Genomic DNA, 13,621 nt, shown 5'->3' on the forward strand with positions numbered 1-13,621 from the left:
ATCATATGTGTTTGAAACAACATAACAATGATCCAAACATCCAAAAAATAAAATCAGTCATCATTTACTCACTCATTATTTTTTACACAAAGTTTAGCAAAATGTTTATTCTTGTCTTTCATTGTATGGAAAAGAGCAGCGTGAACATACAATTAAACATCTCCTTCTGTGGTCTAAAAACAAAATCATGTGTTTGAAACAACATAACAATGTGTAATTGATTACAGAATTTTTATTTTTGGGTAAACCTGGGTATAATGACTATAGACCAGACACTCTATGCCTGTATAGCAGTGGAGAAAGATGGGAGTAGGACGGAACAGAGCAGTTTAGAGAGAAACTCGCTATGACTTAAGCAGCAGAGAATGAGGGAAGATACAGGTTGGACAGGTTCGGCCAGTGGGCAGGTATTCTGAACACTCAAGACCAATGGGGTGTGGTGGGAGTTTGGGTTCTGTCTGAAAGGAAAATGATAGAAACTGCGGTTGGGAGAGGAAGAAGGAAAGGTGCTGCTTTTAGTACCATCAATACAACTTAATTCTTCAGAGGTCAAAGCAGAAGACAGACACATCCAAGTGTGAACACGTGAGGTGAAGTGGATTCTAAGGAGGCTCTGAGGTGGATTGATGTAAACTGACTTGATCCTCCTAAGACAGCAAGAGATCCTGGGCAACTGAGACGCCGCAGAAAGAGGAGGAGGTAGAGGAGGACCAGAGATGGCTGAAGCAGCAAAGATTGAACTTTTTGTTAAGGTTAGAGCTTAAATAGTCAAATAGTCTCAAATAGTCCGTTTGTTGTTGTGCTTAACTTGACTTCTGAAAGATATAAGACGTAAAAGTTTGTCTCTTGTGATCTAACCCTTGCTCGAAATGGTTGTACTTCCAATCATTCCTATGACATTATCCTTGAAAACAACATTGGTGGCCTCGAAATGGTCTTGCAGAATTTAGAACTTATGATAAGATCTCTAAAACAAATCTAAACAAAGGCTAAATTATTTTAAGCAAAAACATGAACATCTTAATGCTAATTCCTGCTAATGTTGTGGTACTTCTTCAGGAAGTATAGTTCCATGTTTCTACTTGTACATTAAATAATTTCCATTTTAGGAGTTTTAAAGGGTTGCTAACTGAATGTTGTCTTCAGGCAAGCGATGATGGTGAAAGTGTTGGTAACTGCCCATTTTGTCAGCGGCTCTTCATGATACTCTGGCTGAAGGGGGTCAACTTCACCCTCACTACAGTGGACATGAAGAGGTGAGAGATGTCAACATCGGGATAACAGTTCTTCTCAGATTCTCCTAGACAACATTGAGATTAAATGGTGTGCTAAATTGAGATCTACAGAAGATCTTTTCTTTTTCCCTGGAGATAAGGAGCCCAGTAATCTCACACAGAAAAAAAAGAACTCATCAATGTCTCAAACTGTACTCAGTTATGCAATCAGAGATTTTATATAATCTCAAAAAATTCTCATTAAGTTCCTTTAAAAGATGATCTGTTTATTTATGATTTCTTTGTTTCTAGAGCTCCAGAGGTACTAAAGGACTTGGCTCCAGGTTCTCAGCCCCCTTTCCTCATCTATAATGGAGAGGTCCGTACTGACACCAACAAAATTGAAGAGTTTCTGGAAGAGACCCTTGCTCCCCCACAGTGAGTATGCATTCATAGCACCAGTTCAAAGATTTCAAAGATTTTGTTGTGAGCTCCTGAAATATACAAGAATTCCTGAAAAAAAGTATCTTACTGTTTGTACAAAATGCCTAAATGTCTTCCACTACAAATTCAACCTTTTACACAATGAAATGGAAAATAACAATTATGTCAGCATCACCAAGTAAACTTGTTTGGCACTGTTTTTGCATTACAGCTATCCCAAGTTATGCTGCCGCTATAAGGAGTCTAACACAGCAGGAGATGACATCTTTCACAAATTCTCGGCATACGTCAAAAACCCCAATCCTGGGCTCAATGACAGTAAGGGCCACCCTTCTCTGAAGTTGTTTGGCCAGTGAACAGTAAAGTCTGTAACTGATGAGAAGGCAGTGAACCTTAGAAATTAGCTTCAAGACTTTAAGTCATTTTATGTTTGAAATATGGAGGCTGTCACTTCTAAAGCATTTGGGAAAACTTGTTGCTCTAAGATAGATAGATAGATAGATAGATGCATTTGAATATCAATACATTAATGGTATGGTTAATGTGTGCCTTTCAGTGCTGGAGAAGAAATTTCTAAAGAGTTTGATGAAGTTGGATCAATACTTGTTGACTCCTCTTCCTCATGAACTGGAGCAGAATCCAGATTTGTCCCAGTCCACAAGACATTACCTGGACGGAAATGCGCTCTCTCTTGCTGACTGCAACCTGCTTCCAAAACTCCACATTGTCAAGGTACTTGGTCATTTTTTCCCATTTAGATGAAAAATTCAGTAAAGTGTATATTGTAGTACTGATATAATACAGTTGCTATTTAGTGGAGGGAATGGGGAATGAAGTGAAATCTTCATCATGGTCATTAATCGTCATCTAGTTTATAGATCTAAACGTTTTGTTGACTTTATAGGTGGTGTGCAAGAAGTACCGTGGTTTTGAGATCCCTGCAGAGCTAAAAGGCCTCACAAAGTACTTGGACAAAGCATACAAGGAGGATGTGTTCCACCTCACCTGCCCCAAAGACAAGGAGATTCTGCTTGCCTACCATTCAGTGGCCAAATATCTCAACAAGTAAAACTGGACTTTAAAGGAGGAGGAGGAGGAGGAGGAGGACAAAGTTTGTGTGGAATTTTTTGTAAAGTTTTTTTTTTTTTTTTTGGTCTAATGTGTACCCAAAACTGCCTTTATTATAAATATATTCTTAATGGGAATTTTGATTATCAGAGTATATTATGGGTGGAGGTTGTTTTCGTTTATCATTTAAAAACCACAATTGTGAATACCTGATGCCTGCCTTATTCGTTCCTGCCATTTTTAGTATTTAAATGTGTCACATTTGTCTGTGGTTTTGATGGATTACTTTTGTGTGATAGCCACTCATTTAGAAACGTCTGAGAATGTTGTTTTTAAATCTGTGTGAAATGAGACATAATTGGTCTGAAATTCTACCCCATGAGAAAAAAGAAGACAAAGCAATAGACTAAACAACGCTTACAATGATGTTATTGATGTCAAAGCACACTCTTGAAACGGCCTGAATGTATAAAACAGCTTGCAAACCAATACAATTCTTATGGAAGAAAAGTGCTCTATTTGATTGCATTTGGTCAAGCTAAGAGAACTTACAGAAACACAAATATACACTGAATTTTCTCACCACTTTTCCTACTGTCAACAAAACATGTTGTCTGTTACAGTTAATATTATTAAGTTCCATATGCATGGTTTTGAATGAATGGTCTTTTGGTTTTGAATGACATTTACTTTTAGTTATATTACACGCCATCCTTTTTATTTTTAATGTTATGGTTTGCACAGTTATGGGTATTATCTTGGTATTGTGTATGTCGTTTTGTTTGGCATGCAATAGCCTCTTGAGACCCAGCTATGGAGTTTTTGCCTCTGTAGTGGACATTATATTTGAGTGAATTTCTCTGAGACCTCACATGTCACAGTTGTACGTCTGGATGTCCTGTACAGAGCACATTCAGGGCTCTCCAGAGATACCAAATGATTGGATGTTTCACCACAGCCACTCCCTCTCCTCGGTTTTTAAAAATGACTGACATTAATTTAGTGATAAAATTGTACATCCTTATGGAAATATGATAATATTTTGTAATTACAATTTAAATCTGATTAATCTTCAAATTGTTTGTAATAAATAAACATCTCAGGAAAATGTTATGGGCTTTCAAATCAAAATATGACTTCTTGTTACTGCAGTTATATCTAATCAAATGCACATTATTATTCGTTAGTTTGGGTTAAACAAATCATTTTTGCTTGGTTGGAACAGCAGCTACGCTAATTATGTTTGTATTTGTTTCTCTGTCTTTTGCCACGGGATTGACATCCCGTGGTAACTAGGATTTACACAAGCTTCAGTCTGGATCCAGAACACCTGAGAAGAGATGATGCAACCCCTCAGAGGACCTCAGATGATGCCAACCCTGAAACAACATACAGAACTACCACATTTTGCTATAAGTTTGATTGCATCATATAATAATTGCTGTTAATATTATTCATCGTCTGTTTTATTACGTCTTATATTGATTTTTCTGTACTGCTGGTTCGTCTGGTCAGAGGAGAACTGGCCCCCCGACTGAGCCTGGTTTCTCCCAAGGTTTTTTCTCCATTCTGTCACTGATGGAGTTTTGGTTCCTTGCCGCTGTCGCCTCTGGCTTGCTTAGTTGGGGACACTTCATTTCCAGCGTTATCGTTGACATGATTGCAAAGATATTATTTAAACTGAGCTGGATGTTGACATCACTGTATTCAATGATGAACTGTCTTTAACTGAAAAATGAGTGTTTACTATTGTCATTTTGCATTATTGACACTATTTTCCTAATTAATGCTGTTCAGTTGCTTTGTCACAATCTGTATTGTTAAAAGCGCTATATAAATAAAGGTGACTTGACTTGACTTGACTTGACTTGTTATGAAACAGGACATCGTTTCATACATGTCCACTGTAGAGGACACCAGGACTAAAAGCATGTTTTTGGGAGACAAAATAATTGAATAGGAAAACTAATTATATATCAATATTCCTATGAAATATTAGATATTATTATGAAAATCTGGCCAATTACTACTCTAATTATTACACTTCTTTTTTCAACATGCTGTCCCAACAGCACTTTAATATGCAAATTAGATACAGTGTATAGATAACATTGTGCTTAATGGGAAAACCAGTTTATGGAATTTTTACACACATATTTCATAAAGAAAAATGGTATATCAAATAATTTTGTTATATATTTTATAACATAGTTGAGAACCATCCTTAAACAAAGTTAGGTATAAAAAAAATCCTGAAACCTAAAAATTGATTGGCGATTTTTAAAAAAGTCCCATTGTTTTTGCCTTTTCATGTCTATTCTTGTCATTTTATTTTTTTTTAGAAAAACTGAGTCCTGGTGTCCTCTACAGAGGACATAGCATAACATATAAATAAAATAGAATTTTTCAAAAATGTTATTTTACCATTTTTTCTTATGCTCTAAACAATGTAATGACATGAAAAAATACTAAATTCACAAAGCTTTTTATTTCTGGTTCTCAGGAGGATAATTGAATAGGAATATATATATATAAAATAGTAGTCAAACTACAGCGATCCTGATTGGCCCCTTGATGTTCTTTGTAGCCAATGAAACTGCACATCACTGCCACGTCAAAGACTGTCAAAGTATCAGCAGAGATTTGATTTCATGGGGCGAAAAAGGAGCAGCCAAAGTTTACACTGGAGTGAAATTTGTGTGGAAATGACAAGAAAGTGACCCAGCCAGCAGCTGTGGTATGAATAAACAGTTTCAAACGGGATAATTTCCGGACCGGTCTTCAATTTTGCTGTCTTCAGTAAGTAAGCTAATGAATGCTGGCTAATTAGCATATTACTCTTGCACGTATACCACCTGCTTTTTGGTAAGATATGCATGCTGTATTGATATTTTTGTGCAAAGGGTCTAAGCCTAAAACAGAATTCAACTGTTTCTAAGAGTTGACGTTGTTGTTTACACTTTAGGTAGCTATAACGCCCATAACACTAATGCATGTTATCCCTGCTTCAATGACAACATAAACACTGCTTCACATTTAACTGGAGTGCTTATTTTTCCATAGGATTACATAATAAAAGGGTTTGCAAAGGTGTGTTAAGCGCAGCTAAAATAGAAGAGTTCAGACTTTTTTTTGACACTTTTCTTGCTCTCTGTCATTCCAGAAAACAAAACAGTTCATGTTTTAAATACAACCAAATGCATTCTCCATAAACTGAGGGACTTTGACTTTTTAGAAATGGGAGAGGATGAGAATGACGATGGAGATCAGTGCAAGTATCCTGTAAGTATCTTGCATCTCACGGTCTCAAATGTCATTTTATGTTGCAGCTGGATTGTTATGCATTTGTGTCAATCATTATCAGTTCATGTACTTTGCTGATTGTTTGTCCACTCCCTATTTATTAAAAATGTACGGTATGGTGTTTGAAGAATGACCGAAGTTTGGAATGACATAAGGATGAATAAGTAATGACAATATTTTTAGTTTTGATGAAGGATGTTAGATTAGTTGTTGAGCTGATAGTAGGCCTGTCACAATAATCAATATATTGACTTATCATGCAATATATGTACATGACCTCAATCATTTTTGGTGACGCAATATATCGCCCATTATATTTACTTAAAAATTAATGTCACCATGTTTTGTACGTTCCACTTGCACCTGTGTCTTTTGCAGCTTCTCATACATAACGTGGTGGAGTTGGTGCTTGTTCCAACTTTTTTGCTTCTACAAAAAAAGTTTCATCTGCAGATATGGTCTTGTTTAGGGATCTGTGCTTTTGTGCATACAGACTTCTGAGTAGTGATTGTATTTTTCAGCAATAGTGTGCACCCTTCATTTACAGAGAAAAGAAGGTCAGGGAAAAATCTCCATACAAGTTCTTTATGCATTTTTCTACTTGTTACTTTGCACTTTTTGTTAGGAAATGTTTATTTACTATTTAGTCAAGTTTTTTTAAGGTATCTAATATGTTGATACTTAATTTCCATGATCTAAATATTCTTAAAAATTAAAGTTTGTTGTCGTTTGGAAGTGTGTTGGCCTTCTTGCATTATTATGCTGTTACTTTATGATTATATATTCGGTGGCATAAAATGGTCTTTAAAATGACAATAATATCGCTTATCGCAATTATTTCTGGGGCAATATATCGCACAACAAAAAGTTGTTATCGTGACAGGCCTAGCTGATAGATCTCTTTATTTTTGCAAGGGGAAGTGCTTTTGTGTTTTTGCACATGACAGGAAGCAGCTGAGAAAGCACCGTCCTCTTTGAGTCTCATTTGAGCTCAACTTTTAAGTCTAAATTAAAAAAATAAATATGATTTCAAAGAAACCCCACATGAGCTGTTTAAAAAAAATTTTTTTTACTTGTATTGTTCTGTGGAACAAATGTAAATAAATTATACAATACAAATATAAAAGGGTGTTTTATCCAGAGGGCTTTTTATTTTCAAACCAAAACAGAAACATAATTGTGAATGTATCTTACTGTTTGTGTATTGTTTGTTTCCTCAGGCTATTATTGGGAGTGAAATTCGTTCCCGCCTTCAGCAGTTTGTGGAGGAGAGGATGCAGACCACCATGGTACACTGATGTGTTCTCTGAATTAAGACACGTTCACACCAAGAACGATAACTATAACAGTGACTATATCAGCGTCCACACCAATGCATGATAATGTTCTGTTTATTATAAGCAAATGCTGCAGTTCTGTTGTCTGCTGCTTTAAATGCTCAAGTGCTTTAAAGTCAGGTGGATTCTGATTTGCTGTCAATGGTTTTATCTTTAATCTGATGGAAAAAAGTTCCTCTGTGTTGTTATCGTTATAGTTGAGATGTGGAGCTGTCCTTTTAAATTTAGAACAATTTTTAAAACCATATTGTTATCGTTCTTGGTGTGAACGGGCCTTTACTCTGGAAAGCTATCTTTTCCCACATTAGTTTCCAGTGAAAAGGGAACTGCATCTGACTGACTCAGATCAGCTGTAACAAGTTACAGAAGTTTAATCATGTTTCGGTTGACCGATACACCCATTTGAATGAGATGATTATTTCTTGCAGCATTTTTGCCAATATTATTTGCTCTGTTACTGAAAATGTGTTTTGATGAAAGTAAAATCAAAAGTCCAGTAGTAGAGGATGATGTTTATCATTTTTCCTGTAATGTCAGATAAATTCCCTGATCTTACATCTTTGTGACTGTTGTCTGTTCCAGCTGACGGGCGTATTGATCGGTGCCGTGGTGGCTGTGTGTCTGATAGGAATCTCTGTGCTTTTCTTCTACCGCAGATATAAACTGGCGAGTATGTTTCACTGCTGTGCCCAAAACAGATGCTTTAAGTCCAAAGAACTCTATACTGGCTTGAGCATCATGTTGTTTTTACATCGTTGCTCAGTTCTGATACTTGAATAAGAGCCTTGTGGTCATACCATTAAAAATGTTGGGATCAGTAAATGTTTTTCAAATGTTTTTGAAAGATGCTCACCAAGTAAAAACAGTAATATTTTGAATTTTCATCAGCCAGTCTTCAGTGTCTAATGTCAGATAAATTCCCTGATCTTACATCTTTGTGACTGTTGTCTGTTCCAGCTGACGGGTGTATTGATCGGTGCCGTGGTGGCTGTGTGTCTGATAGGAATCTCTGTGCTTTTCTTCTACCGCAGATATAAACTGGCGAGTATGTTTCACTGCTGTGCCCAAAACAGATGCTTTAAGTCCAAAGAACTCTATACTGGCTTGAGCATCATGTTGTTTTTACATTGTTGCTCAGTTCTGATACTTGAATAAGAGCCTTGTGGTCATACCATTAAAAATGTTGGGATCAGTAAATGTTTTTCAAATGTTTTTGAAAGATGCTCACCAAGTAAAAACAGTAATATTTTGAATTTTCATCAGCCAGTCTTCAGTGTCACTTGAACTTGACTTCATTCTAATGTGCTGATTTGATGCTCAAGAAACGTGTATTTCTATATCATATTATTATCAATTTTGAAAATAGTTGTGCTAATTGTTTTGTTTGTGGAAATATAAATATTTGTAACGTTTTTAAATGTCTTTACTGTCACTATTGATTGATTTAATGCATCCTTGCTAAAGAAAATTGTTAATATCTTTACAAAAATCTCACTGACAGTGACCACCAAACTTTTGAATGGTAGTGTATGTCTAGAGTACTGCTATTCATTATACGTTTGCTTGTGTGTGTTTTAAGATCAACAGGCTGGTGTTCCTCGCTATCGCTTCAGAAAAAGAGATAAAGTGCTCTTTTACGGCAGGAAAATCATGAGAAAGGTGGGTCACGCTGAAATCCATTTGCTTACCTGTGATTTGCACGCTGTTTTATTTGGTGATCAATAGTCAGATTCACAGCAGTCTATTTGTGCTGAAAGATAAATAGATGAGTGTTCAGACTGACTCTGCAGAGACTTGCTTCACAAAAACGCATTTATAAGTGTAATTAACTGACATCAGCTGAAACTTTAGTCTTCCTCCACTGGAGGGCAGCATAGAGTGTGCCAAGTGGCATATGCATGACTAACAGCCTGCTATTTTTATTTACTCTCCATCCTTCACTTTTTTCTATTTTTCTTTTTCTGTCTTTCAGGTCCAGACCTTGTCCTCGACACCATCCTCCTCTTCGGTGTCTAAGCAGCGCTCTCGGAAGAGGCCCAAAGTTCTTAGTATAGCACGCAGGTTTGTTTAGCTTCTCACATACCTAATTTTTACAGCGCATATGCATCTCGTTTTATCGCCCACACAATTTAAGTCAGGAGCTGTCTGATCAGTGCTTCTTATTTGACTCCTGCTATGATGTCATGCAGGATCTTGCGGATCAGGAAGGAGCCGCCCACTTTGCAGCCCAAAGAGCCCCCTCCCTCTCTCCTGGAGGCAGATCTCACTGAATTTGACGTGCAGAACTCAAACCTGCCCTCAGAGGTGCTCTACATGCTCAAGAACGTCAGGTGAACAACTCTGACCCTGTGGGGGTCACATGATTGCAGCTGAACTGCATGCATATCGCATGGTACTTTTTCAGCCTAATGAAATGTCTGGTGTTCAACTAAAGATGAATGTTGATCTGTTTCAGGGTACTTGGTCATTTTGAGAAGCCTTTGTTTTTGGAGCTGTGTCGGCACATGGTGTTTGTGGAGCTGCAGGAGGGAGAGGAGCTGTTCAAGCCAGGGGATGATGACGACAGCATTTATGTGGTTCAGGATGGAAGGCTGGAGCTTTGCATTCATGAGATTGTAAGGATGAGCTTTAGAAGTACCTTTTGAAGTACTCCATCATTACAGCACTGGTTTAGAGCATGTCAGTTGACTCGCTCATCAACCTCATGCACATGACTATTAGCCCACTATGCTTTATTACAGGTTAACTTATTATTTAATCTCGAGTTAAGGCTACATTTAACCCTAGGTTAAGAAAGGTTTTATATATATAATATATGTATGCAAATATGTACATATGTATACACTGCCTTTCAAAAGTTTGGGATCAGTAAGATTTGTAGTCTCTTCTGCTCATCATGGCTGCATTTATTTGATCAGAAAAACAGTAATATTGAAAATATTATTGCAATTTAAAATAATGGTTTTCTATTTTAATATACTTTAAAAGATAATTTATTCCTGTGATGCAAAGCTGAATTTTCATCAGCCATTACTCCTGTCTTCAATGTCACATGATCCTTCAGAAATCATTCTAATATGCTGATTTAATATAAATATTGGAAACAGTTTTGCTACTTAATATTTTTTGGAACCTGTGATACTTTTGTCATGATTCTTTGATGAATAAAAAGTTAAAAAGAATGGCAAAATATAAATCTTTTATAACAATAAACACTACCATTCAGAAGTTTGGGGTCAGTAAATTTCAACAAAGGATTAATGGATTTCCGGCACTGAAAATCCCTTGCAGTAGCTCTGCTAATAAATGTATTTACAATGGGTATCCCTGTACAGCTGTCGCATCCGGTGTAGACACCGAGTCTGTGTGTGAGCAAAGAAAACAATCAGTATAAATATAATGATCAGTAGCCTATACTAAACATCGCACATCCTGCGATGTGACTATCACGGATGCGCACATCGCGATATCGATGCTGAAACTATATATCGTGCAGCCCTACTTCATTTGGACAACTTTAAAGGCGATTTTTTCAATATTTTTATTTTTTTGCACCCTCAGGTTCCAGATTTTCAAATAGTTGTATCTCGGCCAAATAATGTCCTATCCTAACAAACCATACATAAATGAAAAGATGTATAAATCTCAATTTCGAAAAAAATTGACCCTTATGACTGGTTTTGTGGTCCTGGGACACATTTATGAACAATCACCATCATTTCCTTGATTAACCTCTGGTTACTTCACTGGGCCTGTCCCTGCAATAAATTCCCTGTAGGTCACTTTGAATAAGATGTGTCAGCTAAATGGCAAATGAGTAATTAAACTTGGTGCCCTCCACTAAAGTTATTATATTATCTTTCTGTATGTGTGTCTTTTAGGATGGCACAGAGCCTGTGGTGAAGGACGTTCTGCCCGGGGACAGCGTTCACAGTCTGCTCAGCATTCTAGACATCATTACAGTAAGTTCTCTGTCTGTCTTCCTGATGACTTATCCAGCTCCAGTGCACTGAGATTAATTTTGGATCTTCCCTTTCTGTCCAGGGTTATCCTGCTCCCTATAAGACTGTGTTTGCTCGTGCGGCGGTCAGGTCTACCATATTGCGTCTGCCTGCCTCAGCGTTCCAGTCAGTGTTTGAGAAATACCCAGAGACTCTAGTGAGAGTCATACAGGTACAGAGGGGCTTGGAACTCTAACATGGCTGTCTGCATCAATGTGACCTCTATCTTACTGAACATCTGTCTCAACCACAGTGTAATAATGGGCCGTATTATACACCTTTTGTTTTTTTAAATCATGTTTTTTCCCCCTACAAAGTCCACTTTAATTGTTCACCAAGGTTTTTATTTTATTTATTTATAAATTTTTTGCTGATGTACCTTTAGATCTCTACATGAAAGCACAATACACACCGTAGTTCTTCAGGGCAGCCAAGTAACTGAATACTACGGGTTCCCAAAAAAAAAAAAAAAATTGGAAAAATTAAGCCAATAATTAATTTCATATTATGACTAGTAACCGTTATGTGGCCTATATTAAAATTAGTACTAGTAATAGTACTACATATAAATTGGTGTTATTATTATTATTATTATTATTATTAACATTAGTGATAGTAATACTACAATTAAAATTCAATACAATTAAATGAATTAAAACTAAATAAAACATTAAAAGCTAAGATGGTTGTCATAAAGTTATTTTAAATGTTACATGTGAATTTAGGTATCACAACATTTATATAATATACAATAGTAAAATTTCATTTTAATATTATTGAAAGATTACATTTAACAGTGTTATTAAATTGGTTGTGCTTTTATCTCAAAATGTTAAAGTGGAGGAAATTAACACAAATGAATATCCAATATTGCCTGATACAGATAAATAAAGAATAATATTAATATAATATGTAATGTTGATAGTTACTTATACAGTTAAAGTGACAATTTTTGTATGTTTTACATTCTTCATCAATGGTCTGGCTGTGCAGGGAAAGATAGTGATGTGAAAAGTTAGACTATGTCTAAATTGCATATCAAACATCTTTAGTTAAAAGAGCAAAGAAAATCCTGTTTTTCCCATGATACGGTTCATTTTACTGCATAGACACTGGCATATTATTTGTGAGACCGCAAACTGTTATTAACAGAAATAACTAAAGTAATTTACAATAATGAATTAATTTGTGGCTTGTTTCTGTCTGTTTAGATAATCATGGTGCGTTTGCAGAGAGTCACTTTCCTGGCACTTCACAACTACCTGGGACTGACAACCGAGCTTTTCAATCAGGTTGGAGAAAGAGTACAGAGTACATACGTACATCTCAGCATTATTACTTTTAGGAACACACACACACGCACTCTATCACTTCTAAAATATGTGCTTTTTTCACACACACTCTCAGTGTTATTACATGCTACGTTAACCCCCATCGGCATAATCACTTCTGCGCTGGAGCCGTAAAACACAGCTAGATTGAATAACATGGATCATAAGACCTCGGCTTTCATTTAAAGGACACTGACTTTAACACCCTCTGGGTGGAAATCTCCCATCAGCCATCACTGCATGTCACAGCACAACCCTACACACACGTAACTCTCTTCTCTTCTCATTGCATGGACAGGCCAAGGGAGTTGTTTTCCGTTTTGATTTAAGAAGTACTTTTGGCTTGCACTGTGAATTTGAGTGCTCTCCCATCGGCTATAAATACAATTTAGTCCCAACAGCAGGCAAGGTTACGTGACAACACAGCATAAACTCAGTGCAGTTCTTACGTTTATCATTTTGTGATGTTCTGCTTTTTTTCATTTTGTGATGTTTATGCTGTTCTGATGAGTTGAAGCGCAAAAATGAATAAGGTTCAATAGTAAATAAAAAAATGTTATGTTCTTGCTTTTCATATGGTTTTGAAAACCCTTTATAAGTATATTCAGCAAAAGTTATGACTTCAATTTCAGTCAGGCTGTTGTATGGCTTTAGAAGATTTAAAATATAGTGCCTATAGTTGTAAAAATATAGTTGTTCAAAACAATTTAATTACACTTTTATGGTACTTTTTAGTCATTTTGGATTAGTAAATAACAGAATTTCTAAAAATAAATAAGAAAAAAAAGATTGAATCAATTAATTAACCTTGACACAAAAAAATAAGCATAGCTTCAATGACCCACAAATCATTGTTATGAGTAATTAGGAGTCTTATGTTTTTTAACTAGTTAAAAGTTGTTTATTGAATTGATCTTTCTATG

The 13,621-nt window shown here is 36.1% G+C and overlaps 2 protein-coding genes across 2 annotated transcripts in view; both read left to right on the forward strand.

The window, feature by feature from the left end:
- Positions 1 to 486: 486 nt before the first annotated feature.
- clic3 (chloride intracellular channel 3) lies at positions 487 to 2,747 on the forward strand. The gene is made up of 6 exons (XM_016271376.1): positions 487 to 752; positions 1,147 to 1,256; positions 1,527 to 1,652; positions 1,870 to 1,976; positions 2,215 to 2,390; positions 2,563 to 2,747. Exons 1-6 carry the CDS (start codon positions 717 to 719, stop codon positions 2,725 to 2,727), a joined length of 720 nt encoding a protein of 239 aa, XP_016126862.1. The 5' UTR covers positions 487 to 716; the 3' UTR covers positions 2,728 to 2,747.
- Positions 2,748 to 5,979: 3,232 nt separating this feature from the next.
- The window catches only part of LOC107584611 (patatin-like phospholipase domain-containing protein 7), a 29,294-nt gene continuing 21,652 nt past the window's right edge, over positions 5,980 to 13,621 (forward strand). Inside the window, exons 1-11 of the mRNA XM_016271323.1 lie at positions 5,980 to 5,997; positions 7,250 to 7,318; positions 7,949 to 8,032; positions 8,324 to 8,411; positions 8,946 to 9,025; positions 9,339 to 9,427; positions 9,556 to 9,696; positions 9,822 to 9,981; positions 11,248 to 11,328; positions 11,411 to 11,539; positions 12,579 to 12,659. Of these exons, the coding sequence (XP_016126809.1) occupies positions 5,980 to 5,997; positions 7,250 to 7,318; positions 7,949 to 8,032; positions 8,324 to 8,411; positions 8,946 to 9,025; positions 9,339 to 9,427; positions 9,556 to 9,696; positions 9,822 to 9,981; positions 11,248 to 11,328; positions 11,411 to 11,539; positions 12,579 to 12,659 (1,020 nt within the window). The remainder of the gene's footprint in view (positions 5,998 to 7,249; positions 7,319 to 7,948; positions 8,033 to 8,323; positions 8,412 to 8,945; positions 9,026 to 9,338; positions 9,428 to 9,555; positions 9,697 to 9,821; positions 9,982 to 11,247; positions 11,329 to 11,410; positions 11,540 to 12,578; positions 12,660 to 13,621) is intronic.

Source organism: Sinocyclocheilus grahami, unplaced genomic scaffold (assembly GCF_001515645.1).
Source record: "Sinocyclocheilus grahami isolate Dianchi unplaced genomic scaffold, SAMN03320097.WGS_v1.1 scaffold61.1, whole genome shotgun sequence".
NCBI lineage: Eukaryota > Metazoa > Chordata > Actinopteri > Cypriniformes > Cyprinidae > Sinocyclocheilus > Sinocyclocheilus grahami.